The sequence below is a fragment of the Python bivittatus genome, unplaced genomic scaffold (genome assembly GCF_059951505.1).
Source record: "Python bivittatus isolate LINGU-HERP-01145 unplaced genomic scaffold, Pbiv_v1 ctg000220_np1212, whole genome shotgun sequence".
NCBI lineage: Eukaryota > Metazoa > Chordata > Lepidosauria > Squamata > Pythonidae > Python > Python bivittatus.
Window position 1 is genome coordinate 5897569 of NW_028277048.1, and position 17251 is coordinate 5914819.

The 17251-nt window shown below is 43.5% G+C and overlaps 1 protein-coding gene across 3 annotated transcripts in view; it reads left to right on the forward strand.

The window, feature by feature from the left end:
- The window catches only part of DNMT1 (DNA methyltransferase 1), a 42414-nt gene extending 29454 nt beyond the window's left edge, over positions 1-12960 (forward strand). For 2 of the 3 annotated variants that reach the window (XM_007427909.3, XM_007427910.3), the window contains exons 23-34: positions 763-955; positions 1271-1361; positions 2944-3078; positions 3266-3548; positions 4065-4206; positions 5150-5316; positions 5582-5759; positions 6398-6593; positions 8456-8619; positions 9514-9630; positions 11363-11453; positions 12461-12960. In XM_007427909.3, the coding sequence (XP_007427971.2) occupies positions 763-955; positions 1271-1361; positions 2944-3078; positions 3266-3548; positions 4065-4206; positions 5150-5316; positions 5582-5759; positions 6398-6593; positions 8456-8619; positions 9514-9630; positions 11363-11453; positions 12461-12498 (1795 nt within the window). In that variant the 3' untranslated portion in view covers positions 12499-12960. Of the gene's footprint in view, positions 1-762; positions 956-1270; positions 1362-2943; positions 3079-3265; positions 3549-4064; positions 4207-5149; positions 5317-5581; positions 5760-6397; positions 6594-8455; positions 8620-8729; positions 9004-9513; positions 9631-11362; positions 11454-12460 lie in introns of those variants that run through there. The other variant, XM_007427911.3, reaches the window with a different exon arrangement.
- The last annotated feature ends 4291 nt before the right edge of the window (positions 12961-17251 follow it).

The following is a 17251-nucleotide window of genomic DNA, read 5'->3' on the forward strand; positions in this document are numbered from 1 at the left end:
AACTAACGGTTTCTGTGGTCTGAAAAAGTTAGGTGTTGGCACTAGCTAATACCTAAACAAATGTAATAATAGGATGTCTTCCAGAAGAAAAATATTGCTAGGTATCAATTTTTTATTTTTTTTTGGTCTTTCCCAGTCCATCTCATTTCTAGGGTTTGAGCTGAACTGGGGGAAAGTTTAGCTCCACATACCCAAGTCGTCCCTCTGATTCTAAGCAAAGAGTAGTCCTATAGAACAGGGGCGTGCAACCTGAGGCCCCAGGGCTTCAGCCACTCCCCCCCCCATTTTCTTGAAGCCCCCAGAGGTACCTCTGACCAAAGTTACCAAAAATTGGTGTTATAGTTCCCTGCTATTTGGATAAAATGCAGATATATGTCTTACAGTGTATCTTGAAGAGATATGCCCTAAAATTAGCTTAATATAATGTTTTGAAACAATACCCACATACAACTAATTAAAAAGTACTTTAAAATCCTGGCTTCATCTACTGCGCATCATCACCCTTACTCAGTGCAGCTCTTGGGGACCCACAAGAGCTCAATGAGGCCTCAATCTCATTTTTGTTACATTATATGCAAATAAGAGGAGGGAACAAGACAAAACGAAGTGCATTCTTCAGTTATTAGAGTATTTAAGAGTCCCTGACCCCCCCCCCATCACCATAGTTTAACTGAGAAAAGCTCATTCCTTTCCCATTATGAAGGTGTTCTTGGGTTTGATGCCTTACCTTCCTCAGCAAAAATATCTCTGTTGTCTTTCTAGGCCAGAAAACACGCACAAATCAGTCAAAGCCAGCTACCATGCAGATATCAACTTGCTCTATTGGAGCGATGAAGAAGCCACAGTGGAGTTTAAAGATGTGCAGGGCCGCTGCACAGTGGTGTACGGGGAGGATTTGACAGGAAACATCCAGGATTACTCTGCCAGTGGCTCTGATCGTTTCTACTTTTTAGAGGTGGCTTTTTCCACTATGTCATTGGTGCTGTGCAACTTTTCAATATAGTGGTGGCTGGGTGCCATATAGGCAAGTGCTCCTATAGGTGTGGCTGGCTGAAACCATATTTGAGCTTCACATTACCTCCTTCCACTTTGGAAGAGGGACCTTAACAAGAGCCCAGTTGCCCTCTCACAACAGAAGTTCACTCCAGCCTACAGCATCATTCTATAAATGCTGCCTAAACCTCCCACCAATGTTTTCTAAAATCTAACAAATTATCAGAACTGCATGTGTCTTTGGTCTGAATTAGTTTTTTTTTCTTTTAATTTCCAGGCATATAATGCAAAAACAAAAAGCTTTGAAGACCCCCCTTATCATGCCCGTAGTTCTGGAAATAAAGGAAAGGGGAAAGGGAAAGGGAAAGGTGAGTGATTAGTTGCTAAATAATTTAAATCTTCACTGTATTGTCCGAGGCCAGTAATATCACTCCTGTGGAGAAAAATAAGATCCTGAATCAGGTCAGTGAAAATCCTGCAGAACAGAAAACTGATTTTAGCAACTGGTCAGTAGGCTTTTGGGTACAATTCAAGGTCCTGTTTACTTCGGCATAGGGCCTGGCTATCTGAGGGACTGTCTGTCTCCGGTGGTTTCTGCCCATTTTGTACAATCAGATACACAGTCTGGGCCCCATTAATCAAACCATGTCATCTGATGGGAGCCTGGAAATGGGCCTCCTCTCCCACAGGGCCTGCCCTCTCGAATAATGTCCTCCAAGAGATCCATGTGGCCCCCATCCTGACTATCTTCAAAAAGTCTTTGAAAACTTGACTTTTGTCTCAGACATTGTGTTAGGATGGGCGGTGAACCCCCTTTAGGATTTCATATAGTAGTTGAATGTTTTCTTCTGAGAAGTACATTATATTCTTCTCTTTTTTGTTTTGTTTTCTTTTGTTTCTATTGCTTTTAATATTGTACATCACCCAGAATCTTCTGGAGTTGGGTGGCCTTCTAAAATTAATAAACATAAATAAATAAAATGCTAATTAAATGTATTTTCAGCACTTTGCACAGGGGTTCTAGTAAAGAGCAAAGGTCAGTGCACAGTATAAAGTCACACCCTTGGCTTATCAGAATGTCATTTCCATTTCTCTTAACTGTTTGGGATGTTTCCATATAATGTATACATTCACACATATATTTAGCAGGTGTAAGGATTAGAATATTGCAATAATGGCATGTTTGAGCAGTCCAACAATAGAAGTCCTAAAATTATTGTGAACCTCTAGATTACAGAGGCCTGGATATACTCATATTGTGAGTCTGTTGAAGATAGCTTGCTGATTCCTTCCATTTTATTACATATGCACACATCCCACTCTGTCCTATTTCTCGGAGTTTAGGAAGATACCCATCCATTTTTATGAAGAAGAACTAATCATGGCAAGATTGAATGGAAAAGATTCTCTTCTCCTTGCTCTCCTTCCCACAGATCCAAGTTATACATATTTAAAAAGTTCACTTTTATTCCTAAGGCGTACAAATATTGAGAGGAATACTTGCAGACATGTTAGCTCATGTCTGCAAGTATTTAATTGTGAGCAGTGGAATACAAGTTGTCCAGAGAACGTATTTTAGCGTTGGTCTAGAACTAGAGAGACCGAGGTTCAAGTCTGCCTTCCACCATGGAGGTTTGCTACATGACTCTGAGCTGGCCACTGTCTCAGACTATCTCACAGGGCAGCTGTGGGAGAAATTGGGAGGAGAATGCTATGGATACTACCTCGAGCTCCTGGAGAAAAGTAGAATCTGAATCTAAAAAATGCTAACAATAAGTCTGTGTTGTTGCAGAGTAGATTCAACTCTGGATATTTACTACTTTTAAGTAGCACTGAAAGAGATTTAAAAATGCATGTCCTGGTATGCTTACTTTGGAATCAAGGCAGCAATTCTTAATGCACGAAGATGCAAAGCACACGTGCTGACATTTTTTCCCTCTCCTGATGCAGGTAAAAGCAAAGGGAAATCTTCAGGAGCATCTGAATACTGTGAGCCTGAAGCTGCTGTGATGAAGCCCCCAAAATTACGTACTCTGGATGTCTTCTCGGGTTGTGGAGGCTTGTCAGAAGGGTTCCACCAAGCAGGCAAGGCAATCTGGGAAGACGGGTGGGTGGCTGGGTGGGGAAGGGCATGACCGTATGACTTTGAGAGCCAAAAAGATAGAACCAACAAGGGTTACAGCTCTGTTTATGGGATGGAAGGAATGTTTTGTGTTCTTCTGGGTCTTGGTAGCAAGCCATCTAATGTGAACTCCTATTTTGCCAACATCAGGAGTCTCAGACACTCTCTGGGCTATTGAGATGTGGGAACCAGCTGCGCAGGCCTTCCGCCTGAACAATCCAAGCACCACAGTGTTCACAGAGGATTGCAATGTCCTGCTTAAGCTCGTAATGTCGGGTGAGAAGACTAACTCCCTGGGCCAGAAGCTGCCACAGAAGGGGGATGTGGAGATGCTCTGTGGTGGCCCCCCTTGCCAAGGCTTCAGTGGGATGAACCGCTTCAATTCTCGCACCTACTCCAAGTTCAAGAACTCTCTGGTTGTTTCCTTTCTCAGGTAACTGAAGTCAATGGTTGCATTTTGTCAACTCTCCTTAAGCCGGGCCTCATCCCATTTCACCTCCACCCCCAGCCTGTTGCCTTCCAACTGTGTTGGGACTACAGCTCGTAGGGATGAAGTTGGGCAAGGCTGCTGTAAGCTGGTCCCTAAATCAAAGCTACACTTTCACAGAATAGCAGAAGCACAGGGTGTGATGGTGGATGCTGAATCTGTGTGTATTATGATGGCAAGGATAATGTGTAATGTGCCCTTTAGAAATTTTATATCCTGTTGGCCATGGTGGGTTGGGATACTGGGAAATGTTGTCCTGTAGCTCTAGAGGGCACCAGCTTGGAAAAAGACTACTCCAGAGAATGTATGTGATTGGATCTGTGTTGGGGTTCTCCTGGGATTGTGGAAGGCTTGTTGGGTATGAACTGAGCCTGTTGCCACAAGTTCTTGAGCAAGGACGTGTGTCTGTTGCTGGGATCAAGAGAGAACACAGCTGACCCTCAGTGTCCTTATCTTCTCCAGCTACTGTGACTACTACAGGCCGAGGTTCTTCCTACTTGAGAATGTCAGGAACTTTGTCTCATTCAAGCGCTCTATGGTGCTAAAGCTCACCCTACGGTGCCTTGTCCGGATGGGTTACCAGTGCACTTTTGGGGTCCTGCAGGTATGATAGTCAGGCTTTTTACTGAAGCTGGGATCGTGGTGAACTCTGTGTGTGTGTGTTTTGCAGGTTCATGTGAAGGGAAAAAAATTCCTCTAGATTTGGAGCTAAATAATCACCACAAAATTGAGAATTATTAGGTTATCTTGTGGCAGTTCTTTCCTGTATTTCCTCTGTAGTGCAGGGATTCTTGGGTAGCAGAACTGGGGACTGAAATCATCCTTCTGCAACCTGATAACTTCCATGTTTCAGGACAGTGTCAGGTTGAGAAAGCTGATCTAGGAAATTTCTGGTGGTTGTCATGGTCTTTCAAGTCAACCTTGACTCCAGATGACTACATGGACAGGTCCATGCAGTTTTCTTAGCAACCTTTCTGGGAGTGGTTTGGCAGTACTTTCTTCCAGGATATTTTTCAGCTTCCCAGTCTAAGGTTGCGAGAGAGTGCTGGCCATCCAGTTGGCTTTTGTGCCTAAGGGAGGACTAGAACTCAGGTCTCCCTGCTTCTAGTCCAGCATCTTCAACCACTACACCAGACTGGCTCTCAAGCAATTTCCTTGGGGTTGGTATATAGACTGTGTGCTCAATTATCAGAAGCGGCAGAGGACAAGCTAAAGAAGGCTGATTCCATTGTCTGGCTTGTGAACTTCCCTGGCTGTTCTCTATTGATAGTCTTTGGTCCGGTCTAGTCTGAAATGTCTTTCCCCAAGTAGCTTACCTAGCAAGTATATTACGGACTTTTTGATGCTAGGTGAAGATCTTATTTTCCTGGAATGGACTGATATTTTAAAACTTCAGTGTTTTTTTACTAGTAATAGAGGTTAGCATACTAAATTAGTAAAAAAGTTAAAAAAGGTTTGTTTGTTTTTAAGAAAAATTTATCACTCCCCTTCCCCAGATCACTTGTCTTCTTCTCCTCCTTCACCTCCTCTCTTCCTCCTTCATCTAGGCTGGGCAGTACGGAGTAGCTCAGACACGCAGGAGAGCAATCGTGTTGGCTGCAGCTCCCGGAGAGAAACTTCCCATGTTTCCTGAACCCTTGCATGTTTTTGCTCCCCGAGCCTGCCAGCTCAGCGTGGTGGTGGATGATAAGAAGTTTGTTAGCAATATAACCAGGTAATTGCCAGCTCCCAGATCTAGCTAGTGATGCCTTCGTTGGGGGCTGGGGAATGGGGCCAATGATCTTACAAGAAAAGTATGTGCATGGCCATGATCTATTTTTCCACATAAACAAAAGATTATCCTGAATTTGGGGGAGTTGCAGCCCCAACATACCTGGAAAGCTGTTGTGACTTTGTTGTGGAGTTACATCATATTTTAGAAAAAGGGGAGAATCCAACAGCAATCAGCCTTTAAGTTATGTTCTTTCATTGTGCTCTAGGACTTATTCAGGCCCATTCCGAACCATCACAGTCCGGGACACTATGTCTGACCTTCCTGAAATCAGGAATGGAGCGTCAGCACTTGAAATCTCCTACAATGGGGAGCCACAATCCTGGTTCCAGAGGCAAATTCGAGGTTCCCAGTATCAGCCCATCCTCAGAGATCATATCTGTAAGGTGAAGAAATACCTGCTCTTATAGTATTTATCTAGCTTGCTGGGGGGAGTGGGGGAATGAGGCTTATTTAATATAGTGCACTGAGGGCAGATTTTCTAAAATCAAGGATTATTTGAAGCGACTCCCAATCGCTTCCTGGAGGCCCAAGAGAAAAGTTTCCAACCTTTAGCTATAGAGGAGTAATTCTGCTCCAGAACTTGGGAAAAAACATAGAGCAGGGTGGCAAGAGCAATGATTGTCTGTACATAACTTAGGAAAATTGAGTCATTAGGTTGATGGGCTGCCCCTCTTGCTGAATTTCATATTGGTCTGCTACCCATCACGTGCTGGGTGGTAGAAAGATCATCTCTACCCCAACCTGCAAGAAAAATTGTAGGAAAACTTTCAGAGTCTTATCAGACAAAGTGGAACAGAATAGTCATCAGGCAGTTTCTCTTTCCCCCAAACTACTGCCAAATATCTTGTGTTGTCCCTCCCTCTTCCCCTCTACTTAGATAATTTAATGGCATTTGCGTCCCCTTAGAAAATGCACCAGAGTAGTGCATTTAATATTCAGTCAGGCATATCCAGTCCTTACTAACAGAGGAAGGAAGGGGCAACCCAAGTGCTAAGAATAACTCTGTGCTTTGTCTTGCTAGGATATGAGCGCATTGGTGGCTGCACGGATGAGGCACATCCCGCTTGCCCCAGGTTCAGATTGGCGTGATCTGCCCAATATTGAAGTGCGCCTTTCTGATGGCACAACCACCCGCAAGCTGCGCTATACACACCATGAGAAGAAAAATGGGCGGAGCAGCACAGGAGCTCTGCGAGGGGTCTGCTGCTGTGCTGAAGGTACAACATCTGGCTTTTCTGGGTAGAGAGATGGCTTTGGCAGGTCATCCAAAGAATACAGTGTCAGGGAAAAAACCACATTAAACACGGGAGGCAGACACACCATAAAACAAGTCACTTCAAAGTTCTAAAAGCTTTATTTAAATGTTAGTTCAATAAGCAAGTAACATTCAACCGATAGCATACAAGGTACTCACTTAGATTCATATTGCAATGCCGACCATTCACTTAGATTCACACCGCAATGCAGACCACCCACTTAGATTCACATTGCAATGCCGACCAACTTGACCAAGCTGTCAGGTAGACAGCCTGACCAAGTGGGTACCGACCCCCTCGTTGCAATCCTTTTTATCCTCAAAAACCACAAACCACAGACATGATTCCTAGGTTTAGCAACTGAACCATAACTTCCTGTCGGGCAGAGTGATAATCACAAACACTCCTGTTTGTGCAGAGCGCAGCAAAAACTCCAGGAAAATATTAGCCATGACAGCAAACACAATGCAATGTCCATTTCTTGTTTCCCAAAGAAATCCAGTCAGAAAATATATACTAACTGGTGTTTATTGATAAAAATGCAAAATTCCATAAAATGCAAATATCATACAAAATATAAAGAAAAACACATCTTCTCATTTAATGTAGCATCCAAGACTTATTAGCAACACAAGCTGAACAAAATCTCTAGCTACAAACTCTTAGAGAAGAGGTACGCTACTTGGTACTTTGTTACAACTACGTAGCCCATAAAACCTACATAGTGGCTAACACTAAAACAACTAACAACTACTCAGAGAAAACTGAACATTTTCCTCCCCTTGTATTATAGCTCTATGCCACCCCCACTGGGTAACTAGCATACACACGCCAATAGGTGGCAGTAAATAGCACAATACACAACACACAATAACAGGTGTTTTTCACATGATCTCTGTAGTCAAAATATTATTTGTTATTGTTGTAGAGATAACGGGATGAATCCTTTCCCATGAGAAAGAAAATCCTGACACTTCCTTGGTGCTAATTTTACCATACTTTCCTGTTCTATTTGTCCCTGTCACGTCTGTTCCCATCAACAAGTCTGCTTAGTCTTGCGAGTTTACTTATTTCCTGGTATTGCCCTACAGGTCACATTTCAGCTAACTTGGCTTTATTAAATGCAATCAAAACTAACATTAAAAGATATAGAAGGCTACTAATAATTTTCCTCTCACAACAGCCATTAGCCCTTTGAAGTAGAATAATGTTTTACGCTACTCTTAAAAGAATCCAAATTGTCAAAATCTCACTGGATCTCTATGTTCTCACATGGAACTTCATGAGCTTTGGGTCTCATATGGCAGCCACTGCCTGCTGACCCCATTCTAGTCAACGCAAATTAATTCAGTGCTTTGGAAGTTGGATCTCAGCCAGTCACCCAAACCAACAATCCTGCTTTAAAAGAGGCGATTAATCCTAGTACACTTTTTGATGCTAAGAAGCGACTGCATGTGTTCATGGTTGAAATGAATGCCATTCAGTGAGAACAGAGAGGGGGAGCCCTACTTCCCAAATCCTTATCCCTTCAAGCTCTTGCTATGGTCCCAGTTTGGTTCCATTTTTTACCCAATCTAGCAAGTCTGAGGGAGTTTTTTGAAGCAATGGGACTGAGCTGGTATTTGGCTTAGAGTTATTCATTTGTCTGGGATGCGACTACAACCGCCTCTGCCCCTTCCTTCAGCTTGGGTGGGGGAAGGGTTCCCCAGTTCTAGTAGCCCTACTCCTGCTTCTGATGCAGCAAAGCAGACTTAAATGTCAAAGGAAATCCCTAGTCACACTTTCAGTGAAAGGTAATCTGAATCCCATTGCATGCCCTCCAGGTAAGGCATGTGATCCTGCAGACCGGCAGTTCAACACCTTGATCCCTTGGTGTCTGCCCCACACGGGGAACCGGCACAACCATTGGGCAGGCTTGTATGGAAGGTTAGAGTGGGACGGATTCTTCAGCACAACAGTCACCAACCCTGAGCCCATGGGGAAACAGGTGAGTGAAGGGAAGGGGCATGGAAGGAGCCCAGAGGCTCACCAGCACCCTGATGTTTCAGTGTATTGCCTATCCTCCTATTCTCTTTGCTTGTACTTTCTTGCTTGTAGCTTCTCTGGCTGTATAGGGTTCCCACAGTTCCCTACACAGGGAGACCAGCTCTGGTGAACAGGGAGACTGTATTGAAAGGACTTCCCTCTTTTAGATAAGTGATTGGTTTTTTTCTGCTCTTTGTTTTATTGGCTTTGTAGATCCTATTAAGAAAGATAGAAAACACTGCCATTTAACGATTGTTACTGTCATTTGGACTATAAGGGAAAACTGGCAGAGCTCTTATGAATTTCACCCAGGGTTGTTTTTTTTTTAAAGGACCACCCTGTTCCATCAATGAACTTGCTAAAAAAAAAAAAAAAAAAAGCAGCAGCAGCAGCCCAACATTCCATGTTCCATTGGTGAACCTGTTAAAAAAAAAGAGGCAGTATTTTTTTGCTGGTCCAGCAGTCCAGGATGAAATGGCCGTGGGATGCAATGACCAGAGGAAAGAGGTGTTCCTGACCCAGTGCACATAAACCAATTGGAGTGAAGGGGTTTGCCTAACATGAAATGAAGAGCGCCAGGCAAAGCAGACACCACAACTTGAGTTGGCACAAATTGGAAAACGCTGTTTTTGGCCTGTAGCAAGAAAAAACAAGCAAAGGTTGCCTTCCCAGTGGGCTGAGGGCAGTTGGAGGATGAAATGGGGTTTCTGGACTTGAGAAATGATAAGTGGCCCATATTCACCCTGGGGCAACCTGGTTGGGTTGAATCAGCCGTAGCCCCAAACATGGTAGTCAACTAGACCACAACACACAGTTAGAAAAGGCCACGTCAGTGACTCTCTTCTCCTTTTTCCAGGGTCGTGTGCTTCACCCTGAGCAGCACCGGGTAGTGAGTGTGCGGGAATGTGCACGGTCCCAGGGATTCCCTGATACTTACAGACTCTTTGGAAATATACTGGACAAGCACAGACAGGTAGGTGGCTCCAGCGCCTTCCTAGAGGGGATTTCCATATGTAAAATGTTCACTATAGCTTTTTTAGAACACTCTTGTTTTATTGCTCCATCCTTTAATACCGTTTGAAAGAAATGGTGCCCAGTAAAGGACCACATTCCTCCTGTAGCAATTTTGAGAATGCTTTTCTGTTACAGTATCGTTAATTTACTTAGTTGCTTGCAAGATAGTGTTAGAAAACAACTGTGGAAAAAAAATAAAGGATCTGACAACAGTATGAATTTCTCTCCTCCATTTGCACTTCTTTTTAGAGGATTCATGTTTATTAAACATGAAGTTTTCTGTAACAGCTTACAAGAACTTGTGAAGTATTTAAGGTTTCCAGTATTTTAGTATCACATCTTAACTGATCCATGGTGGGGAGGGGGAGCTGTAACTGGATCATAACCTTATTAGGGTCAACGAAATTAACACAGATTGGGAAGGAGAAGGAGATCATCTAAAAATTCAGCTGAATAGTAGATGGTAAAACCATGAGCTTTTCAGCTCCGAGATGGAGCTTGTGGACTTGAGTACAGAATCATTGTAGGTGGTGTTTATATTATTCTCCCTCCCCCAGGTAATGCCCACAGGAACCCAATTAGGGAAAAAAAAAGATTGAAAACTTGTGAGATAGCCAAATCAGTGGTTGAGAATACTGAAATGTCACATCTGGTGACTTTGCTAGATTTCAGCAAAGGTTCTTTGTTGTTGTTCAGATTGGATAAAATCTTTTTCTTCTAGGGATAAACTCCATCCAGTTAGCTAAACATAGGATTTTCTAAGACACTTCAAAAGTGGGAAAAGATCCATAGCTGGGTGATAACTTTATTAAAATTGTAAGCTGCCCAGAGTCACCCTCTAGGGGAGATGGGTGGCATATAAATTTAATTAATAAATGAATAAATAAATAAATAAATAAATAAAATCAACCCAGCAGTCTAGAACTCTTCATTAGGAAAGACCTAAAAAACAGAGAAAAGGAAAGAAGTAGAAAAAAAATACAAAAATGGCTTTCTGAAATGTTTTGGGATAAATTGAGAAGGGCTTTATATGATAGAAACAACTGTCACTGCATCCACCAAGGAAGTATATATGCTTGTGAGGGGAGCCACGTGAATTACAGTATTACATTTGATACCAGCTGAAGAGAATATATGTAGCTCAAGTTTGAACTCCCAAGGAGAAAACCACACCCCCACCAACACTGGCAAAGCAAACTAAGTACATAAACAGGGAGCAAACCCCACACTCACTAGCACTGATGATGTTGCCTAGTTGGATAATGAAACGTCTGCAATCAAACAACGAAGCTCGGAGAGCACTGAGGACTCCACACTATTACATTTGAGATTAGATGAAAAGAGCTTTCCAATTTTTTGTACTCTAGATAGCCAAGGCTAGGACACATTTGATAAAATATATAATGCTGCAAAAACATTTCTCTGTGTGTTGGCGTATCTCTCTCGGATGATTGCTCAATCAACAGCAGGTCTTTGCAGATAGGTCAGGGCTTTGATACAAGGAAATGAAATATGAAGGGGAGAGGGATGTTTCTTACCTTCCTCAGGACCAGCTTTGTTCACAGCTATTCTGGCTGCAGAGCTTCCATTTAGTGGCTCTGCAGCCAGAATAGGGCTTTGCCATATGAGGTCTTCAGGCGTGAATGGCACGTGTGCCAACTCTTCTCCCTTGCTTGTGATCTGTTCTGCAGGTGGGAAATGCAGTGCCTCCACCTCTGGCAAAAGCCATCGGGCTAGAAATCAAACTGTGTGTGTTGGCAAAAATGAAAGAGGATGCCACAGGTACGTTACTGGAATGTCATCAGCCTTATTTGAAAGGGGACACTTGATTTCTGTATTTCAAGAGCTCTAGCAGTCTTGCACTTCCCGGGAAGCAAGTAGCACAGCTCCATCTGGTCCTGCGTAGGTTAGGATTGTACAGTGGAACCTCGGTTTACGAACTTAATTCGTTCCGTGACTCTGGCGGCAACCCGAATTGGTCGCAACCCAAAGCAAATTTCCCCATAAGGTTCAATGTAATTACCATTAATCCGTTCTGGCGTGGAGGACAGGGAGGCGGCTATTGCTTGGAGGGAGAGTCCCCCTCCCTACAACCACGTGTCAGGGGCAGAAAATGGCCATGGACCACGTGTCGGGGGCGGAAAAATGGCCGCGGACCACGCGTCGGGTGGAAAAATGGCCCCGGACCACATGTTGGGCGGAAAATGGCCGCAGACCACATGTCAGGGGCGGGAAAATGGCCACAGACCACGTGTCGGGCGGAAAAATGGCCGCGGACCACGTGTCGGGGCGGAAAATGGCCGCGGACCACGTGTCAGGGGCGGAAAAATGGCCGCAGACTGTGTCACGGGAGGGAAAATGGCCGCATATCCTGCTCGTACCCCGAGGCGGAGTTCGCAAACTGAAGCAAAATTTTGCGGCCGGAGCTGGTCGTAACCCGAAAAGTTCGTTAACAGAAGCGTTCGTAACCCGAGGTTCCACTGTAGTTCCTTTGCGCACTCTATAGCGAGTGCTACAGATAGGATTACTAAGTAAACTTTGTCCAAACAGTCCTCTGTCTCAGGAGTGCTGGCATGGAGACATGAAACATGGGGGCCATCATCTGAAATGCCTTAACAGTTTGGAAGTACTGTACATACAGAAATGCCCAGCTGCTGTGCCTAGTTGCACTTGGGATATCTGTGATAAGCTGGTCAGTTGTTTTCCGAGGACTGTGTCCTCTGTACATGAGAGCTTTAATATGGCTGTTTTTTCAATATCTAGCTGTGGGATGTTTTGTTCCTCTACAGATGCCATCAAACAGGAAAAGATGGACACTTCAAATTAATTTGTAAATTGCCCATCTCCTGCTGCGCCTCAGCTCCAGCACCTGAACACCCAAACATGCACTGATAATTTTTAATGTTCTTCTGTTATTTTCTTGGTTTATTTTCTTACCTCTGGACACACTGAAAATTGTTGGAGGTTTTGGTTTGTTCAGGGTTTTTTTGTGTGTATGTGTTTTGTCTCTCTCCTTTGAAGCCTGTATTTGTGAACAGTGTTTGTCTACTTGGTTGACATTCTGAAACTGTTTCAATGTTCCCGCTGCCATTCTCAAATGATCAACTGTGCAGTGCCTATCCATGTGTGTGCGTGTGTGCGTGCGTGCGTGTGTGAGTTGGGGGAGTGGAGGATGTTTTTATTATGCATTGTATTGAAAACTAATCAACCACTTTATACAAGTGGAAATAATACTTTATGTAGTTTTTATATGTTGTAATATTTCTTCAAATAAATCTCCTATAAATTATTAGAGGGCCATTCCTGATTTTTTTTTCTCCAAATGATTTCCCCCGTTGCATACGACTTGGCTAACATTATCGCTGGGATCTACCACTGATATACCAACCTTCTGACCGTTCAGTACTTACTCATTTATTCCGTTCACAGTGACAAGCCTTTCTGATCCTACATGCCCACCACCTTAACTGGGACAGGCCAAATTGCCTGATTATTTATTAGAAGCCTTTGTTGTATCTCAGCTCCTAGAAAGATTACACTTTACAGCCTGATTTGCACAGCATGCTAAACTAACATTTAATCATGGGTTAGATTGTGGCTAGCACATCTTAACCACAGGCTGTAATCATAGCAGTTTTGGTTAGCTTATCAGAATCATAATTTGGCCTGACATCTGGACCTGAACAATTAGCTAGGTTACAGTGAAGCAGCCATTAGTCCTGCAGGAAATTGATAATGGAATGCTAAAAGGTAAAGGCATACCTGCAGCAGCTTCTCCTCTCTTCTGCTCCTGCTTTTCTTTAAATCATATGTGGATGTGGGTATGAATCAGATACAAAAGGAGGCACATAGCGCAGTACAGACATCCAAGTTATCTCATACAGTTGCATGCAAAAGTTTAGATATCCCTGGTCAAACAATCCCAAAGCGAACGTAAGCTGCCTTTAGATGGTACAAAGTTAAATACAGCTTATTTTCTAGCATTTGAATGCATTTGAAAAAATTCTAAAACCAATCTCAAAAGACTCTTAAATATTTGGAAGCAAAAGCTGTTACTTTCTGCAAAAGGTGTTACAAAGTATTGGCTGAAAAGATGTCCAGGTGTGGAAGACCAGAAGGTTTGAGCTGTCTGAACATCAAGGGGAATGATGTTTCATAGGGCAGGGGCTTGAACAGTGAAAGCACACACCCCTAGATTCCACTAGATGCCACTGTTTATGGAAGAGACCTGAAGCATGTGAATCTCATGGACCAAGCAGAAACGATTAGAGACAAGCAGTCCCATAAGTAACCCAGCCCTGTGCCATGAAGGTTTTTATAGGTAATAACCAGCATCTGGAATTTTATCTGGAAACTTACAGGAGCCAATGCAGCTTACAAAGCAGCAGTGTTACATGGGTGCACCTCAGCACATCCATAACTATTCATGCCACTGATTCTGGATCAATTGCAGCTTCTGGATGATGATCATGGGCAGCCCTATGTTGATCATTTCATGGGCAGCCCTATGTTGATCATCCCTATGTTGCAGTAGTCTAAGGAGAAGGTGACCAGGGCATGAATGACCATGAGTAGGCCTTCCAATCCAGGAACAGGCACAAGTGGCACACAAGATGGGGTTCTGCAAAGGCTGTTCTGGATATGGCTGCCAGCAGGAGCCAAGAATCCAAGAGGAACCCCAAATTGCACTCCACATCTGTCTGGGGTACCCCACCTGGGACCAAAGGTGGAGAATCAAAGGGGACCCAAAAACCTATAACCACTTGGCCTTACTATGATTGAACTGAAGCCTGTCACTCTTCATCCAAACCCTTCGGTCTCCAGACACTGGAAAGAAACCATGAAGGCATTGTTTGATCAACCTAGGATGGAGATGTATAACTGGGTTTCATCAGCATATTGATGATACCTGACCCCATACTAATGGATGACCTCATCTAGCAATTACATGTAGATGTTAAATATGAACACAGAGAGAATAGAGCCCTGGGGAGCTCTGCAATGCAGGGGCCTTGGGCTGGATCTCTCCCCCTCTACCAACTCCAACTGGAAAGGGCCATGGAGGAAGAAGGAGAAGCAACATAACACTGTAACTCCCAATCTTAAACCTCAAAGTCAGTTCAGAAGGATACCATAATTGACAGTATCAAAAGCCACTGAGAGATCAAAATTGGCCACAGTGGGTGCAGTACCTCCATCCTGGTTTTTCCAGAGGTCATCTAAAAGTGATCTGTGCTGTCTCAGTATTGTATTCCAGCCTGAAATCTGACTGGAAGGGGTCCAGATAATCTGTTTCATCCAGAGCCCTCTGACAGTCTTCCTCAAAAGATCCTCTTGTAGCCATATATACTGAACAATTTTCATCCTGTTTCCAACTTTCCCCAAAGAGAGAAAGAAAGTTTGTCTTGACAAGGGGACAGACCATTGCCTCTTTAAGAGCTGGAGGTACCACTCCCTCAAGAAAGCATTTACCACCACTTGGATCCAACTGTATGTTGTCTCCCAGGAGGCATTAACCAATCAGGAGAGACACGGTCTAATATACAGGTGGCTGCACTTACAATACTGAGGATCCTGTCCACTCTCTCTTGACTAATGGGTTCAAACTTATCCCAGGTAACCATGCTGGACCATGCCCCAGTCTTCAGAGGACCTGCACAACTGGAGTCTGAGGAAATCCAAGCACTTTTATCCAACAGATGCTTAGAATTGCAGTCTTGCAGATGTTCCTTTGGTTCCCTTCCTTAGAAGAGTAGTTTATTCTAAAGGCTGCCGCACAGCTATCTCTGGATGTAATAAGAGCAGAAAAATAATTATATTTTACCACTCTAATCGCCATGAGGTAGTCTTTAAGAAAGGATCCTACCCATGTTTGATCAGATTCACTCCTTATTTTCCTTCAGCAGCACTTTAGGTGTCTCTTCTGCTATTTCATCTTCCAGAGCCCCTCAGAGAACCAAGGAGTTCTCTGGGATCTAAAGGCAGAGAGAGGTTGCATGGGTACAATTTGATCCAAGACCACAGCTGCCCCCTTATTCCAGACAGCAATGACAATTTCACACAAACTATGTGCCAGAGCCTTAGGAACAACCTCAAGCTCCTTTTGAAACCTAACAGGGTCCATCAGGCATATGGGATGGACCAATTTAAGAGGTGCTTCCTCCCTGCAGCAAGAAGTGATTGCAGAATTAACAGAGTGATCAACCGCAGCAAGGGATTGATGATGATATCTCCCAATTCCAAATCTTTCACTGCCCTGAGGACAAAAACCAGGTCTAATGTGTGAGAGCCAGTTTGGTTAAGGCATCAGGCTAGAAATGAGAAGACTGGGTTCTCATCCCACCTTAGGCACAAAGCCAGCTGGGTGACCTTGGGCCAGTCACTCTCAGCCCTAGGAAGAAGACAATGGCAAGCCACTTCTGAATCTTGCCAAGAAAACTGCAGGGACACCCCACCCCACCAAAAAAGTGTGACCGCTAATGTAAATTGGCTGCATAAACCATCTGGGTCAGGGTCAGGGTCAGGTTTTTCATGGCAGCCATGAACTTCTGAGCTGCCTCCAAACCTGTGCCCAGAAAAGGCAGATTAAAGTCTTCTAGTAAAGAAACTCCAGCGTCAACCCAGACATGGCCTAAAGGAGCTCAGGTAGGGATGCTGCTACGAAACAAGAAGGCTGGTATAGTGGCAACAGTCCCATCTGATCCCTACAGCCTAATCTCACTGGTAGAATCTCATAACCAGCTATCTGTGAACCAACGTTTCTGAAAGCCACCACTGTTTTGGTTGCATCCTCACAATTCAGGTGGGGAGATTTCTGAAGGAAGAGTCACCCCTCTGTGCTCAGCCAGCTCTTGGTAATACACACTAGGTCAGCCTTCTCATTCATTATTAAATTGTGGATGAGGGGAGCTTTATTACAGGCCAACCACGTATTCAACAGCAACAGCTATTCAATAGCAACAGCTATTGAAAGCCCAGGATACTGAGAGACTGATGACAGGGCAATGGAGCTGAGCATAGGGGGCGGAGCGTGGAGTTGAGATTAAGGAAATCTAGTTTATGCACTGTGTTGAGTCAGTTGAACCTTGGCATATTCAATAAACTACAACTGACTATGTCTGCACAACATACTAAACCATAAGCCATGGTTGATAAAATACAATGGCCAAATTTACCCAACTAGCTAAACCAAAACTAAATATATTGCATTATGGTTGTCAAGTGATGTGTGAATCCAGCTACTGTGCGAGTACACACATATATAATACTTCCTTAGTCCAGAACCAAAAATGAGCACTGTGCAATTTTAACTCATGTACGGAATTTTGTAGTTGAGTCCAGTAGTAATACCACAATTTTCTATGCATATATTCAAAAGCAGCCCCATTGAACTGACTAGTATATTACTACTTTTTAAAAGGTAATAATGCACTTTTAAAAAAATAATCTCAGCTTGGACATCTATAAAAATAAAAGTCATATTGGGGTGCAGCAAAGTAATATGTGTTGGTTAAAATATGTATTATGCAGAAGTTATTAATGCAGGGAACTAATATTTTGAGCAATTCCCAGGGACTATA